Below are 16,637 nucleotides of genomic sequence, written 5' to 3'. Positions count from 1 at the left end.
ACACACTCTCTCACGAACACAGAGACACAAAACAAACACACACTACTAACAGGTCCCCATGCAGTACACCAATGAAGGAGACCCAGCACAAGAGGGCACAGGACAAGAACAAAACGAACCCAATGCCCAGATTAGGGCCATGCAGCAGAAACCTCCGTGCAGTACACCAATCAAGGAGACCCAGCACAGGAGGACACTGGACAAACACAGGCGAAATGCCCAGATTAGGGCCATGCAACACAGAACACAAGCGGACAAAATACAATGCCCAGATTAGGGCCATGCAGCGCGCGGGGAAACAGCTAAAGGACAAGGGAAAGATGACCATCAGAGACAGTGGCGACGACACCACGGGCGCCCCACTGACGGTGGAAGAAGCGACGACGGCGAGCAGACTGAAATCGCTTAAAAAAGATGGGCAGATGGAATCTCAAACGAGACTTTACCCTAGCGATCACCGCAGCAGCGCCAGGACGAACAGCACGGAAACGGAAGTCATTCCGGGAATGCCAGATGAAATATTTACAAAGGTTCAACAAATACACAAAGACCCGGGGGGTGACAACCAGCTCATCAGAGCTGAAGCCAAAGAGAACATGTCAACAAAGAAGAGCGGGACACATGAAGGAAAAACTGAACAACAGTGACTGGAGCCAGGAGAGAACACTCTGAGCAAGGGGACAGTAAAAGAACAAATGCTCCAGCGACTCAACAGGAGACCCACAAAAACAAGAGGGGGGAACCGACAACCCAAAGGAAACAAGACGCTGTGCGGTGTACAAGACGCCGTGCGCAATCTTCCAACATAGATCGGTGACTTGACGGTCGAGGTCAAAAAAGGTCAGCGAGCACCACGTGGATGGCCAATCAAGCGAACCGTACATCGGGGAAAACTTAGCGACACAATGCGGCGGAACCATGTTCTCGGAAAGAAGGTACAAATAGCAGCTTTTTGTAGACATATCAGCCACAGGGCAGCAGAAGTGAGGGCAGGATGACCCAAAAACGAGAGAGTTACGGGCCGTGGCGAAAGAACCATTGAGGCCACGCCAGGCCAAAAGAAGAGAGGAATAGAAGGGTGGCAAAACCCTGGGATCAAAACAAAACGGCCTGGAGAAGACGACAGAAGGCAAAACACCAAAGGACGACACAAACCAGAATGACATGAGTGAGGACCAACCAGCGGAAGAGGAGGCAAACCTCCGCACCCACTGGCCGAGAAGGGCCCACACCTTGTACTGCACACTAACAACCGAGAAACCACCAAAAAGAGAGGACTGAATCACGACAGAACGAGAGACGAGCTCCCGCTTGCCGGACCAGAAGAAAGAGAAAGCTAAGGAAGCGAGCTCCTTTGCTACCCAGGCGGGCATGTGAACCAAAGAGGCCACATACCACACCCGAGAGAGGGCAAGAGCGTTAATCACCAGGGCTTTGCCACGGAAAGACAAAGAACGAGAGCGCCACGATTTAAGAACATGGTCCACCGCATCAATACGGGGACGCCAGTTGTCGACATCCAAATCCCCCGGACCAATAAACACACCCAAAACCTCGATTTTCGAAGAAGACCACTCGAGTGCGACTGGAGGGTCAGAACGACCACACCAGCCTCCCAGCCAAAGACCCTTGGATTTAGCCTGATTAAGCTTGGACCCAGAGGCTCTTTCAAAAAGAGCATAGGTCTCAAAAACCGCTTTGATGGCGTCATCCGAGGAAACAATGAGGGACGTATCGTCAGCATATTGCGAAATGGGCGAAAGAGGGGGAAAGCCGGGAATGAGCGGACCAGAAATGCGGGAATTGCGGCGGATGTTGGCCGCAAGAACCTCCGATACAAGGACATACAGAAGGGGGGACAAGGGACAACCCTGTCTCACCCCCCGCGACAGATTGAAAAAAGCTGAGACGTAGCCGTTGACATTTACACAGGATTGCACCCGATGGTAAAACAGATCCACCCAGGCGACAAAAGAAGGGCCGAAGCCCATTGCCACAAGGGTGGACCGCATGAAGCCCCAGTCGACGCGGTCGAAGGCCTTCTCTTGGTCGAGAGAGAGAATGGCCACTGGGGTCCTCGAAGAAGACGCAAAGGAGACCACGTCCCGTAGAAGGGCCACATTCTCCCCGATAAAACGACCGGGGACCCCGCAAGTCTGATCCTCAGCCACCAGAAGATGAATGACTTTTAGCAGCCGGCCCGCGATGGCCCGGGATGCAAGCTTGTAATCCACATTCAAGAGGGTGATCGGCCGCCAATTGCGAGGATCCCACCGATCACCCTTCTTGAAAGACAGGGAAATAACACCTCTGCGCTGAGAGAGAGAGAGAGAACCAGAGTCAAAGCAAGAGTTAAGAACAGAGACAAGGTCAGCGCCCACGACCGGCCAGAACTTCAGATAAAACTCCATGGGAAGGCCATCAAGACCAGGGGCCTTACGTCTGGCCATCCCACGGAGAGCAGACAAAACTTCATCAACAGTGAGGAGACCCTCACACAAAGAGGACTGACCGCCAGAGAGAGAAGATGACAAATTCTCTAGGAGGTCAGCCTGAACATGAGGATCAACTGAAGATGCAGAAAAAAGATCGGAATAAAAGGAAGACAAAGAGGAACAGAGGTCAGAAGGGGATGAAACAATAGAGCCATCCCCATCTCTCAGCGCAGAGTTCCATCTGTCAGAACCATGTTTCCGCTCAAGACTCAAGAAATATGCCGAGGACGACTCACCCTCCTCCACCCACTTGGCACGAGAGCGAACCTGGGCCCCCCTGGCAGCCTGGAGATCCATGGCAGCCAACTCAGCCAGGGCCGAGTGGTAAGGGCCAAGGCACGAGGAGGAGCCCAGGTCAACCTTAGACTTGAGGTGGTCGATTAGACGGACCAGAAGGTCACGGAGACCCGACCGAGCACTGGATTTATGACAGCAAAAGCGGATCGTAAGACCCTTCACGAGACTCTTCCCCGCATCCTACCACTTCACAAGGGAGGGAAAGCGGGAGACGGAGCGACGCCATGAAGACCAAGCATCCGAAATCAGGGCAACATACTCAGGGTCATTTAGAACAGAGGTGTTGAGCTTCCAAAAGCCTGGACCAGGGGGAACAACATCGGGGATCAAGAGCGAGAGACACACACCACAATGGTCCGAAAAAGGACAAGGAACAATATTACACGAAGAGACAGAAGACACCCACGAAAACGGCACACCAAAAAGATCAATACGGGACGCCAGACTGCCATCCCACCTGGTCCAGGTGAAACCGGAAGAGGAAGGGTGGAGATACCTCCAGATATCGATGACGCAACAGTCATCAAAAAGATATTTCAGCGAGGCGGAGCTGTCACATGAGGAGGTGGACAGGCCACCCCCAGCACGATCCAGAGAACGGTCAAACACTTCATTAAAGTCCCCACAAAGAACCGTAAGGATCGAAGGGTCAATCCTGGAATGAAGCTCGACAAAGAACTAATCCCGGGCAGGGTTGCGGTTGGGAGCGTACACACAAACAACACGAAAGGACTTGCCACAGAAAGAAAATTCAACCTGTAAATACCGACCCGAGACATCACTCCAAGAGTTTACCAAGGACAACGAGGGGCGAAAAAGGACAATACAACCACACGAGTGAGAAGACCCAAGGGAAACGACAGCAGAGAAGCCAGAAGAAAAAAACCACGACGAACACTCAGCAGAAGACAAACAATGAGTCTCCTGGAGGCAGACAATGTCAGCACCCACAGGAAGAGACCGCAACCACTGCACCAAACCAGCTCTTTTAGACTGATCCCTGATCCCATTACAATTCAGAGTCAGTAGAGACAGGGCCATGATGAGGGAAAAAAATCCAGCCATTAAACTAATGAGGGGGACGGCCACGGCTAGGTGCCTTTTCAGCAGCAAGGGAGACACTCGCCGGAAGGATATGGTGGCCATCACCACCCGGGTTCTTCTTAGATACCTTGGACTTCCCAGCCTTAGCGACCGGCCTCCGGACTAGGCCAGGCGGAGCCGATGGGTCCTCCGGGGGAGACTTCGGCGCGGAACGCTTACGCACCGCGGAAAGAGACGTCATCTCCGAGTCCCCCGATGAGGGGGGGGGGAAACTGATGGAACACCATCAGTAAGGCCGACAAGAGGCACCCCACTATCAGGGCCATCACTAGCACTAGAATTTGTATTATCTGTATTGCTTACTACGTTGCTTACATTACTAATAGGGGAATCCCCAATTACATTACCAATAGCACTATTCATTACATTTGTAGAATTTCCATTGCTGACTTTATCAATTAATAAGCCATTATCATCTAGCACATTACTATTGCAGACGGAAGCAACGCTGCTCACATTAGAGCAAGACGCTACACCGGAGACAACGGAGGGAGAGTCCCGGCAATCCGGGACACCCTCCTCAGAGGAGGCAGAAGAAGCACCCCCATCAGATGAAGGGGGGGCAGAAGAAGAAGGGGTCTGACCTGAGGGGTCAACCCCCAACACAGAAACAGACCCAGCACGATGAGCCTCAACGGCAGGGGACCCGCCATCAACGGCCCCACCTGGCTCAGAAACCCAGGAGACACCCTTAGACGGCTGGCCCCAAGCGCCTCTGCCATCAGATCTATTGGGGCAGTCACGGGAAATATGCCCCGGTTTGCGACAATTAAAGCAAGTACCCTTATTAGGGCACTTAGCAGCAACATGACCGTCTTCCCCACAAGCATCACAGGTCACCGGCTGACCTCGGTACCAAATTTTACAGCGAAATCCATTGATGATAATGGACCGCGGAATGCGGGCAGTGCGATCCATTCTGACTACCCTGGTACCAGTGTGAACACCCTTAAGACCCACCCACGACTGATAGGAAACGTCTTTCACCAAACCAAACTGGGACAGGGCCCACTCCACTTGGCTGTCATCATTCTCATAGGGGTAATGGTATACAAGAATCCTATCCCCCGGGAGGGCAGGGCGGATCATTTGACACTTTACCCCCTTAATGAAGAAAAACTGCTCATCCACAAAATCGTCCTTAGCCGCCTCCCCCCCCCTCCTCAAAAGTCACCCGAGCGATCTTACCGGGGCACTGTTGGACGGCCACCACTTTAAATTGGGCTTTTTCTTGAAAAAATTCTAAAAGAGCCTTCACAATATCCAAACTAGAGACATCATCGGGGAAATCCCCAACCTTGACGTCAATGGAAGGCAGGAAACCAGGAATCCCCATCCTGAAGGGAAAAGTCGGAACAGGCAAGGCCAAAAAAAGCCACGCCCTGCACCAAAGACTGACCCCAGATGAGATGGGCGACCAAAAGAGAAAAAACACTGAGTTTTCCCTCCCGGCAGGTACTCACTACAGTGAAGAAAAGCACGACAATACTACTTACGGTTTCCGGCCCAAAAAAGGAAAAAAAACCAAGAGAGCCAAGTCACCCCTCCAAAGAGAAGATCCACCGCTACGATCCGAACCGGCGAAAGTCGGAGTAGATACTAAGACGCAGGCCAGTACTGTTTCGGCCTTCTGGGCCTCATCAGTGCAGTGCTGATGCTAGGATGGAGGTAAGGCGATATAGCCACCCCAAGTGATCTCACACATGTGGGATAACCTAAGCCATGCCAGAGTGCTCAAACTAGAAAAACTAGTGAGCGTGCATATTTATATATATATATATATATTTTTTTTTTTATTCAACCATCTGGCCCCATCCAACCTACGTAAAAGCTAATTGAGCTACTATCTATTGTTTACTTAGGTCATATTTAAGGATGTAAACATCCATCACTTTTAAGGTTTTTCGTCAGACGCTTTGTGCACGGAGTTGAACGCCCGTTAATTGGCTTTCAAGAAGGATGAACCAATCAGAAATTGATGACAAACACGGAACATTTTTGACTTCTTCTTCTGATATGTTTTAATTCAAAGGATAATTACGGCAGTCCTATTTTAAGAATATCAGTGCAGCATGATAGTTCAAATACGGGAATAAACGAAATTTAGCCAACACCAAATATTTTAAAATACTAATAATTTCAAAATTATCAATCGGTCAACGTTAAGCGTAATTCGCCCCTCGTTACTCTCAAGTTAAAGACATTTTAACAAATAAACGAATCCTCTAAGCTCTGTGTTGTCGTAAAACACTTCGGAAGCGACAGAGCGCGAAAGTGATGGAGAGAAAAACACGAGACGTCGTGGAATGTTTTCCTTACTTCTTGGCGGCTACTTTCCAAAATGTCATTTTCCATCTCCATGTGATTTGTGCAGTTATCCACAGCTTGTTCCACATCAGTTGCAACCAAATAACTCGTTTTCATACTCGTTTTAAAGGTCATCGTGTGCAAGACTTGTGGATCAAGTGCGTTACTTTTCTTTGGAAAAATGTTTGCTAAACACACCAGCAGAAATTAAAAGCATTTCACAAAGACTTACCGAGAAAACGTAACGTTGTAAAATTTCCTGAAAGCGTTTGCCTTTAACAGTCTCTCTTGACATACAACCGATGGATTGCATGACTTAAATACTTGTCAAGTAATTCATTTTTAGTCGAAGGAAGGTCTTCCTTGACGAGAATCTCCAAGAAAAGTTTTTATGGAATAAAAAAAGTGTTGGAAATGTTATATCATTGTGACCTACGCTACCAAATGTAAAAAATTTCCAAATGAAAACGGGAAATTAAAAGTATTGATATCAATGAATTTCATATCGGCTTTGACTAACAAAGGTGCAATTTCCCGTTAAATTAATGCGTGACAGCTCATGGGGAAGTTGCACGTACACAAATCAACTGTCGTTGATGAGAAGTCAAGCAATTCAGCTCTTGTTTTTCAGGATTTATCGTTTCAAATTTATTATTGATGTACTTTTTCGACAAGAACATAATGCTCTAAAATATCGAAATGAACATACAGCGGAATCACGGACTGTTGTAAAAACACAGCAAAATTGAGGAGGAAAATTATGTTTTTTACTATGTATCATTAAACGCAAGCTTGTAGTTATAGGAGTTAATTATTTTTCAATGAATAAAAAAAGTGTTGGAAATGTTATATCATTGTGACCTACGCTACCAAATGTAAAAAATTTCCAAATGAAAACGGGAAATTAAAAGTATTGGTATCAGTGAATTTAATATCGGCTTTGACTAACAAAGGTGCAATTCCCCGTTAAAATAATGCGTGACGGCTCATGGGGAAGTTGCACGTACACAAATCGACTGTCGTTGATGAGAAGTCAGGCAATTCAGCTCTTGTTTTTCAGGATTTATCGTTTCAAATTTATTATTGATGTACTTTTTCGACAAGAACATAATGCTCTAAAATATCGAAATGAACATACAGCGGAATCACGGACTGTTGTAAAAACACAGCAAAATTGAGGAGGGAAATTATATTTTTTACTATGTATCATTAAACGCAAGCTCATATTTATAAGAGTTAATAATTTGTAGAAGTATTTTGTAACGAAAATCGTTCCATAATTGATTATCAATTGAAGATAATAAACTCTTATATCGGTATTGACTATTTAAGGTGGTGGTCAATTCCCCGCTAAATTAAACACAGCTCATGGGGAAGTTGCACGTATGCAAATCGACTGTCGTTGAGGAAAAGTCAGGCAAGTCAGCTCTCGTTTTCCAGCATTTTATCGTTTCAAAGTTATCACGTAATTCATCAACAAGAGCTTAATACTCCAAAACATTGAAGGGAACATACAGTGGACTGGCAGACTGTTGTAAAAACACAGCGAAATTGAGGAGGAAAATGATATTTTTTAATCTAGTTATAAGAACCAGATGTTTTTAGGACTAAAATATATGACAGCCTAAATGATTAATTTAGGAAAAATATTTTCCCCAGTAAAATACGGCCTGTAAAATAATCAATATGAGTAGTAATAGAAAGTCAGTATAGCGCCAACCAATGAGAATCGAGTATATCGCCCATGTGACCAATATAGACCAATCAGGAAGCCGTGTTCAAAAATGACGTCACGAGCTGCCTACAAGCCCTGGTACCGAGTGAAAGGAGCGCGCGCGTGGGTGTGGGTGTGGGTTTGCAAGCGCGAGGAGATAGGAATCTGTGTACGCGTGGGTAAAAAAAGGATTTTTTTTTAAAGTAAGTAAAAACGTGGCACAAAGAATTCTCTCAACTGTTTTTATTGATTATTAAAACACATGTTTCGGAAACCTCTGCATACAGCGGTATCCCAAGGCGAACGATAATAATCTTTCATAAAGTTAAGAATGGAGTTGAGATAATATTCTTTATCTGAGAGTTGAATAGTGAGCGTGGTTATTTTTTCTTGGTAATGTTTTTCGAGATGAAAGCGGTCATCTCGTAGTTTTTTGATCATTTTTTTTGTTTTTTTATAGTTTTTTCTTGGGTGACTCCTTGTCATGTTTTCACCTCCTTGTTGCCATTTCGGTCCACAATCTTCGGAAGGGGTATATGCCTGATGCGGGAATAGTTCCTTTGGGGTAAATGAGTTGAAATTTCTCGATTTCAGAGCGATGAAACCAAGGTTGTTGTGTCCAGCGTTTCACTGCATCGTCGATAGGCTGAACATTGGGAATGTAATGGATGTCGATGCTAGTATTGTTTTTATCTGTAGGTACGACGAGGAAATAAGTGTGTTGTAGTTCGTTGTTTGTACTGTAGAATTTACAGCGATAAAGTTCAAGATCAATACCAAGATCGTTATCTTCATCATCCGTTCCAACCATGATTGTGTTGTAGTGAAGTATAAACGAGTAGTGAAGTTGCATTTATAGGTATAGGGAAAGATTGAAAGGTGTCACTCCTCCTCGACAGTTTGGGAGTACATGAATGATGGATAATGAACCTTTTCACCTTTTTTTTGCCACTTGGTCCATAATCTTTTGAAGGGATTTTTGTTTGATACGGGAAGACTGTGTTTGGGTTGAAGTAAATGATATTTTTCAATGATAGAGTGATGGTACCACGGTTGTTGTGTCCAGCGTTTCACTGCTTCATTGTTGGGTTGAACATCAAGATCGTAATGGACATGGATGGTTGTATTGTCTTTATCTGTAGGGACGATGAGGAAATGGGTATGTTTTACGTGAATGTTTTTGTCGTAGAATTTACAGGAGTAAAGTTCGAGGTCAAGTGCATCATCATCATCATGATCTGCGTCGTTCATGATTGTAATAAATTCGAATCGGTTACGAGGCGCATTTATAGCCATATGGGAAAGATCGAAAGGTGTCATGATCAATGACGCGCTTGTCAAACACGAGTTTGTACGTTTTGTCTTGGGGCACTGTTTTGATGGTTTTTGTAGCGGCGCATCTTGTGATCTTGTGAGGATTGTGAAGTGTTAGGGTGCGAGGTTCTTCTTCGTCTTCTTCGTGTAAGATTTCGTCCAACACTAAGTCTTTCATACTGTTGAAATTGAGGATTTTTTGTCCACGTACATTTAAGGTGAATCCTCTCACTTTGCAACATTGGTTGTCTTTGAAGGTTTCGTAGGCGTAATTCTTAGGTCCAGCAGCAACGAATTCTGTAATATGATCTCCTTCGTCGAGTTCATTCGTGAATTCGCCGAGATAATTTCCGGTGGGAATGGACGATTCAGCGGGTTTTTTGGTATAGATCACGGAATCTGTGTCAAAATACAGTACTCTTTCTTTCAGGGTGTCAAGAGCATCGTATAGTTTTAGTCTTGCGTAGCTGGTTGTGAAACATGCAATAAAGATGTTGACGTTGGTTTGAATGGGTTTGCATTCATTTTCAAAGGTGTGGTACACTTCTACCATTTGTTCATTCGCTATTTCAATTCTGTGTACGACTTGTCGGTCGTCTGTGATGATGTTGAAGAATTCGGACGGTTTGACACACGTGGTCACTTGGGTTTGGTTAGGGCGTTGTCCGAATTTTCCCCAGAAAGAATTCAGCATTAGTTTAGCGAGGGAGCGTAGACCGGGATTCTTTTCGACTTTGGTGGGATCTAGTTCTATGCCTTGGTGCGCTTTGTAGTCATTGAGATAGGTTTGTCTTTTTTCCTCGGTGTCACATTCGGAAGGCCATCCAGAAGCCTGTTGTTTGAGTTTCATGAACGTTTTTATGTAGGGGGAAAAAAGTTCCTTGGAACGTTGTTGGAAGTTCCAAACTTCGTAAACGTACATGATGACGTACTTCTTTTCGATGGCTTTCTGTAGTTCCAAGGTTGTCCACGTACCTGTGAGGCATCGTTCCTGGGCAGAATGGGGGCACTTGTAGCTTCTTTCCAAGAGGGTTCGTTCTGTGTTTTGTTGCGCGCATGTTCTGCACAATGGGAAGAGGAGTTTTGAGTCGTACCTCCATGGTAGAACTGGATGGTAGAGTTCATAGGGTGGTAGAATTGTGCATTTTATCAATCCGTAGTATCGTGAGATGTCTGTGGTTCCTGGTTGGTCAATGAACTCGGGATGACAGGCGGGGTATTCGCATTCCAAATTTGCACACGGGTACAGTGATATGATGTCTCTGTATTCGATCTTTTCATTCTCGTTGTCGTCAACGGCGTGGTGTAGTTTTATGGCGTTGGTGCGACCGCCAAAGAAGGCGTCTCGTGGATGGAGAGGGGGTACGATGTCTAGGTTTTCGACGAACGCTTTTAGTTGAGGATCGGTTGTTTGCATTTCATTCCATTCGCACTCCCAGATTTCTTTGACGTGGTAACCTAAGGCGGTAAGTTCATTGATTTTAGTTCGTGTTTGTTGACGAACATCACGCATAGTTTTATTCTGATGAATGGGATGTCTCTTGTTACGATTTGGGAAGCAATCTACACAGCCGTGGTGAAAACAGCCTTGGAACTCGTAGACGGTATGTGTTTGCGCGTCGTAGCCGTCTACCAGGTAGGTTTTGGTGCCATTGACTATTCTTCGTTCGCCTTTGTTTCTGGCATGGGCAATGCGAGGCAGATGGTTGGTTTTGTGGAGTTTGGATTCTTCCCAGTAAAGCCATTTTAAAGCAGCATGAGATTGGGTGTGATTCGGTCTCCATCCACGTACGGGTTCGATGGCAATTTTGTTTTTGGGCATCCAATTTTTTCTGTAGGCCATATTACAGGCAGAGGCAATTGTGATGCAATGCACCATGGGGTTGAAACCGCAAATGTCGCGGAACTGGGACTGAAACTTTGTGCACCCCTGTTTCAACAATCTTACGTCGGATTGACAGTACGTCAACAGTTCGTGTTGGAAATTGAAAATGTATCTTTCGGATACTTTCTCGTTGTACCATTTGTGGAATTCTTCTTTTCTTTGAGGGGACATTCCATCGGGATCGTAGTAGGATTTGTCGGGCATGTACCCTTCGTAGATTTGGTTTTGTTGAGTGTTGAAGAAATGTGGGAAGAAGCCTTTCTTCAATTCATTGAGGCCGAATGTTTTAGGGAAGTTGGACAGTGCCATGGGGAAAAAGTTCATGGAGTCGATGAACTTGAGGTTGGGTAATTCCAGACTGAGGATCTTGGCACCACTGACGATTTGTTTTAGATTGGTAGTGTGCTGTTTGTAAAGTTCATCGAGGATGAAGTAACCGTCGTAGCCTTTGAAGTTATGTGCCACTACGATGACTTTCTCCACGTCGTGTTGGTTAGCCAAGGAATGAACCCATTGTATGAAATCAGATACACAGTCTTTACCTTCGAAGGTAAATTGTGTGTCGTTTTGGTCGGTTTCTGCGCACACAAGGTTAGCCACATGATTGCCTGTGTCTTGTTGCGCTTCGATATCGAAGTAAACGAAGATGGTGCGTTTTTTGTTCTTCTTCTTCTTTTCGTGCGTGACGGGTTGCAGGTAACACTTGTGTTGAAGAATGTTGACTTCCTTTCCACAGCTCGGACAGCGCTGTAATCCGCAATGTTTCATGTGTTCTTCTGCATTGGATGTGAAGATGTGGGAACAGATGGAACATTTTCTGTGGGAACGACACACATTCTTTTCTCCGGGTGCTACAGTTTTTCCATTGGCCTTTTGAGTCAGATGATTCGTTTGGCAGGTAACACCATAGAAACGACGGTTACAGTGTTTGCACGGTAGTTCGGGTTTTTCAGTGTGTCTGAGAAGCTCGTAGTCGCGACAATGGTACTGAAAGCAGGCGTGACATTTGGTTCTATGGCATGAGTGATGACTGTAGTCTTCAACCGTGTAAGCTTTTTCGCATCGAAGGCAGTAATAGGTAGTGCCGAAGAATCCGGGAAGTTTGGTGACGACGTCGAAATGCCCATCGTGCATCAGCAGCATGATCTTTTTTGGAGCTTCAGGTCCTTTGTGAACGATAGAATGGCCATGTTCGGCAGATATGACGACGAACTGGTAGTCGCACAATACGATTTCGAAGAGGTTTATTTGATCTAATCCACAAGGACCTAGTGGAACGCGTGATTCTTCTTGTAATTGCTGCGCCAGTTGTTTTTGTAACGGCTTCCGGGAATCTTTGATCGTTTTTACTTGCGGGTGGTCATCCGCGATGGCTTTTGCGACAACAATAGCTCGAGCACAACAAAGTTCATCATCATTCATGATTCGAATAACGGAACGTTTGGCTTTAAGAAAGTCACCGTAATTATCGGTGCCGAAGATATGGCGTTTGCGGTTTCCTTTGGGAAGACCGCTTCCGGGCGGTGGCATGGTGATGTGCGTGACATCTAACTGCAAGGTATCATCCATTTCAAAATTTTCATCGGAATTGAGGAGGTTTGAAATATTACTGAGTACCTGTCTTGATGCACCCATCGGATCGCGCCATTGTTCAACGGATACGTTGGCTGACGTGTGAGAATTACGGAGTCTGTTGCTTCCGATGTAAATTTGAATGCGATCATGATCGGGTAATCCATCGATTAATTCACGGATACTGTTGGCGAGTCCTTCTTCAAAGGCTCTTATGATGTTCTTTTGTCCAACGGGGAAGGTACTCTGGGGGTTTTCCAACTTGAGATGGTAAGACGTACGTTTGATGCCGTAACTCTTCGCCGTCTTCTCTCTAAACGGAACTCGTTTAAAATTGAAAAATCCTTCACTCCCGCCAGCACCACCCCCGCGTTGTTGTTGTTGTTGTTGTTGTTGCTGTTCGGTAGTTTCTACCGCTTGCAATAAATCTTCATCCGAGATATAATCTCTTTCTAAAACTTCATCTGGAACATACTCCATGTTTGATCTGAAGTGAACTACTTCGTCAGAGAGTGTAGAAATTATAGCAACGGTAAAAAAGCATAGCGTCAGTATTGCGCGCTTAGCATAACGCCAGATATTCCTCATTCAGTAATTTTTCGATCACGCGTACGGAAAAAAGCAAGCGCGCGCACTCTTTCGTAAGTACGAACGAAAAAAACAAGAGTTGGAAAAAATGATGATTTTATTTCTTCCTTTTTCGAGTGGCAGCTCCTAGAGCTTTTTTAACACCAAAGGCTGCACCTCCTCCGAGAGCCCCTAATCCAAGGGCTTTTCCACCAGCAATCAGTGCAGGAAGAAGTGCTGCTAAGGGGAAAAGTTCTCCTTTTTGTCTAGTTCGTCTTCGTCTTCTTCTTCCTCTCCATCGGGTTTTTCTTCGAACCATAATATGTCTGATTTTTTTGTTCGCGAGTATATCTTGAGTGAATAATAATGAGGAAGGTGGATGCGCGTTGTTTATATAGCGAATCGGCGCAGAGGATTATTTACAATTTCAATTTTCTTTTAGCAGCGATAATATGTCTTGATACCTTTTCCAGGAGTGATTTTCTACCGGGAAGTGCATCAATGGCATTCACCATTTTTTGATCCGCTTTCCATTTTTCGCGTATGTTGTTGGCATTGGAATAATCTATATCGTGCTGTTTGGCAATTTGGTCCAAACGATTGATACCAGGATCACCGCGTGCGAGTCTTTTTTTGAGAAATGTTCCAGGGCCCAGGTATTGATATCTCGACCGTTTCGAGAGTGAAAAAGGATGGAATTCAAGTCCTAATTTTGCGATTTTTTTCTGTATGTCAAATGTCCTTCCTCTCTTTCTTCTTTTCGTCGATTCACGCAGATCGTATCGTTTTCTAACCATGATAAACGTGCGACTAATTGTCGAAACGAGAAAGGGTGTCGTTTCCGACCATGATAAAAGTGTGACTAATTGTCGAAACGAGAAAGGATGTTGTTTATATACAGTTTAGTCTTGGATGACATCTAATCCTGAACGTGATTATGTAATATTTTATTGTTGTTGACAAATAGTTATAGTTACAACAAGAAATATTGGTACGGTGTAAAAAGCATTCGGAGTTACAAATACAATTGGCCGACGTCGAAACACCATGCGGTAAGTTTTTAACGGAATACATCTGACCACGATTCGCCGATACGAAAATCGAAGAATATCGCGTTTCTGGGCTCAGACCAAGCGAGAAGCCATCCGAAGGCTTCGCTTTGAATTGGCAAACTTACTGGATTTTTAAAATGGTCTTTTTTTTCTTCTTGTAATTTTTTAAAACAAAATGGGTGTAATAAAGGCAATTACGTGTATTCCATTTCTCTGTAGTCGTTTACCGCATTAGGGTTATGGGTGGCTCAGATGTTGAAAATGAATTAACGTAGTGACTCCTTCCCATAAAAAAGGAAAAAAGAAACAAAAAACGGAATGGAAAAAATATAAAAAAAAAATAATTGTTAATATATATGCGAGAACCGAACCCGGGTCATCTGCATGGTCGTCCATGATGTGCACGCCTACACCATTCATGCACTCACGTTTGAAACCGTGTTAAATGACGTACTTAATCCATTTTCTCAACAAATATGAGTACAAACAAAGTTTTCTTTAAATTCTGTTAAAAACGTTTTATTTGATAAAATACAAATTCGGGGACATTACAACCTTACAACGAAGGAAAAAAGGAAGAAACCGTTTGAAAATAAGACAAAACAAAAACTTACAATGTTCCGGTTCCGAACCCGGGTCAACCGCATGAAAGTTTACTGCAATCACCATTGTGCTATTCTTACAGGCACGTTCGAGAGGGCGTTAAATTATATACTCATTCCATGGAACGTTCTTTCATTTTAAAACTTGCCGTATTCTTTGAACAGTTTTTGCAGTTCTTCGTTTCTCTTGGTAAATCTCACATCTGCCCATTGAAAGAATCGGCATCCATCCTTATTCCGGCAAGCAAAAAAGGGTCTTCCTGGGTTTAGTCCTGATTCACTTACTTTCAATGAAGCCTGACAATTGCATTCACACATGAGGGTTCCGTTCATTTTTCTGTAGGTATCGTGTACTCTTCTATTAAGTACACTCATGTAAGCGTTCTGCATGGTTCTATGCGCAAAGACTCCACACTCTCGAGAGAAAGGGCATTTGACATACCATTCCATGTTAGAGAGGGCTTGAAATAATTCCAACTTGCATGGATGAAAGAGACAACTGTTGAGGTCATACTGTTTCTCGTCCATAATGGCGGTCGTGGTGGGTGACACGGCTGAAGGAGAAGAATTGGTCGGAGAAATATCAAACCCCATTTCTTTCAGCAATTCGTTAGGTCTGAAATCAGAAGTCGTTTGTAACTGTGGAAAAGTTGAAGGCGGTGGCAGCGATGGTGGTGCTATAGGTTTTTTCTTTTGTTTTTTGGGCTTTTTTTTCTTTTTTTCCTCACTTCCACTGCTTTTGACATTGTTCACAGGTATAGTATCTACCATTTTTTGTAAAGAGTCGATGGGTGAATAATCTAGTATGCAAGTGGCCATGTTAAATAACAAAGGAATAAGATAAGAAATGTCTTTTCTTTTATGTTGTTTTTTCGACCACGACATCATCCACTTCGTCCAATCCAGTCATGAACCGTTCGTCAGGTGTGATTCTCATCCAATCAAAAATGATGTCGACATCTTGATACGTGAACCCCACACATTCGTACGAAAATGCCAATCCTTCTGTTCGGAATGACAGGATGTCCTCCAATAACAACCTACTTATTACAGTGTCACCGGAGATCGTGTTTGTGACAAACTCCATGTCTTCTTGATTCCAGAGAAGATGATACACACCTCGTTCTTTCAGGATTTTGGTCCATTCATCATAGATGTCATTAAACTTGACTTGGTCCATGCCACGTTCGAGTTTGTAACTCATTTCGTCGAGATATTGCAACCGTTGAATAGAATAAAAGGGTTGAACAGATGGTTCCAGTCCTTTCTTTTTATGAACGGTTTTCAAGATGGCTATCACCCAGAATTTTTTCCAGTCATGCTTGGATATCTCTTCTTTGAATTTCTGCCGTTCCCGTTTAAAGGACTCGGTCTGTTTGGTTACAGTATTGACGGTCATGTTTTCGGGATGGCACATAGGGAAAGAATGAAAAAATTTGAGAATGCAGTTTCAATTTATATATAAATAGCGTTGTCGCGATCTTTTTCAATCAGTTTGCAAGATGGATCGGATAGGAAAAGAGTGGTTATGGCGACGTATTTATCAAAATGAATTGAATGGCCGTGTGTCGCTTATTCCTCGAGAAGAACTAGAAAAGGTGCAAACCAAAGAAAACGCAGATGAATTATTTATTTTTTTGATCAGTGATCCTAACCCTGAGAGACAATGGAATTTTGGCGTATTCATTGCTCATATGGAGGGAATGAGAGAACAACTGAGAGGACGAG

At 44.4% G+C, this 16,637-nt stretch overlaps 2 protein-coding genes across 2 annotated transcripts; both read right to left on the bottom strand.

The window, feature by feature from the left end:
• Positions 1-302: 302 nt before the first annotated feature.
• On the bottom strand, positions 303-2,091 carry LOC113670210 (transposon TX1 uncharacterized 149 kDa protein). The gene is given in 1 exon segment (XM_027186311.2): positions 303-2,091. A coding segment is annotated over 1 exon segment (1,710 nt). The 5' UTR covers positions 2,013-2,091.
• A 7,099-nt stretch (positions 2,092-9,190) lies between these two features.
• On the bottom strand, positions 9,191-13,168 carry LOC149045887 (uncharacterized). The gene has a single exon (XM_089205974.1). The coding sequence runs from the start codon at positions 13,166-13,168 to the stop codon at positions 9,191-9,193; it is 3,978 nt and encodes a 1,325-aa protein (XP_089062100.1).
• Positions 13,169-16,637: the final 3,469 nt, after the last annotated feature.

This window comes from Pocillopora damicornis, chromosome 5 (assembly GCF_964200805.1).
Source record: "Pocillopora damicornis chromosome 5, jaPocDami1.2, whole genome shotgun sequence".
Taxonomy (NCBI): Eukaryota; Metazoa; Cnidaria; class Anthozoa; order Scleractinia; family Pocilloporidae; genus Pocillopora; species Pocillopora damicornis.
The sequence above is the reverse complement of the archived record's forward strand: the minus strand, read 5'-3'. Positions and strand labels throughout refer to the sequence as shown.

Coding starts and splice junctions, on each gene's coding strand:
- LOC149045887 (XM_089205974.1), bottom strand. CDS start 13,168: ATGGAGTATGTTCCAGATGAAGTTTTAGAAAGAGATTATATCTCGGAT.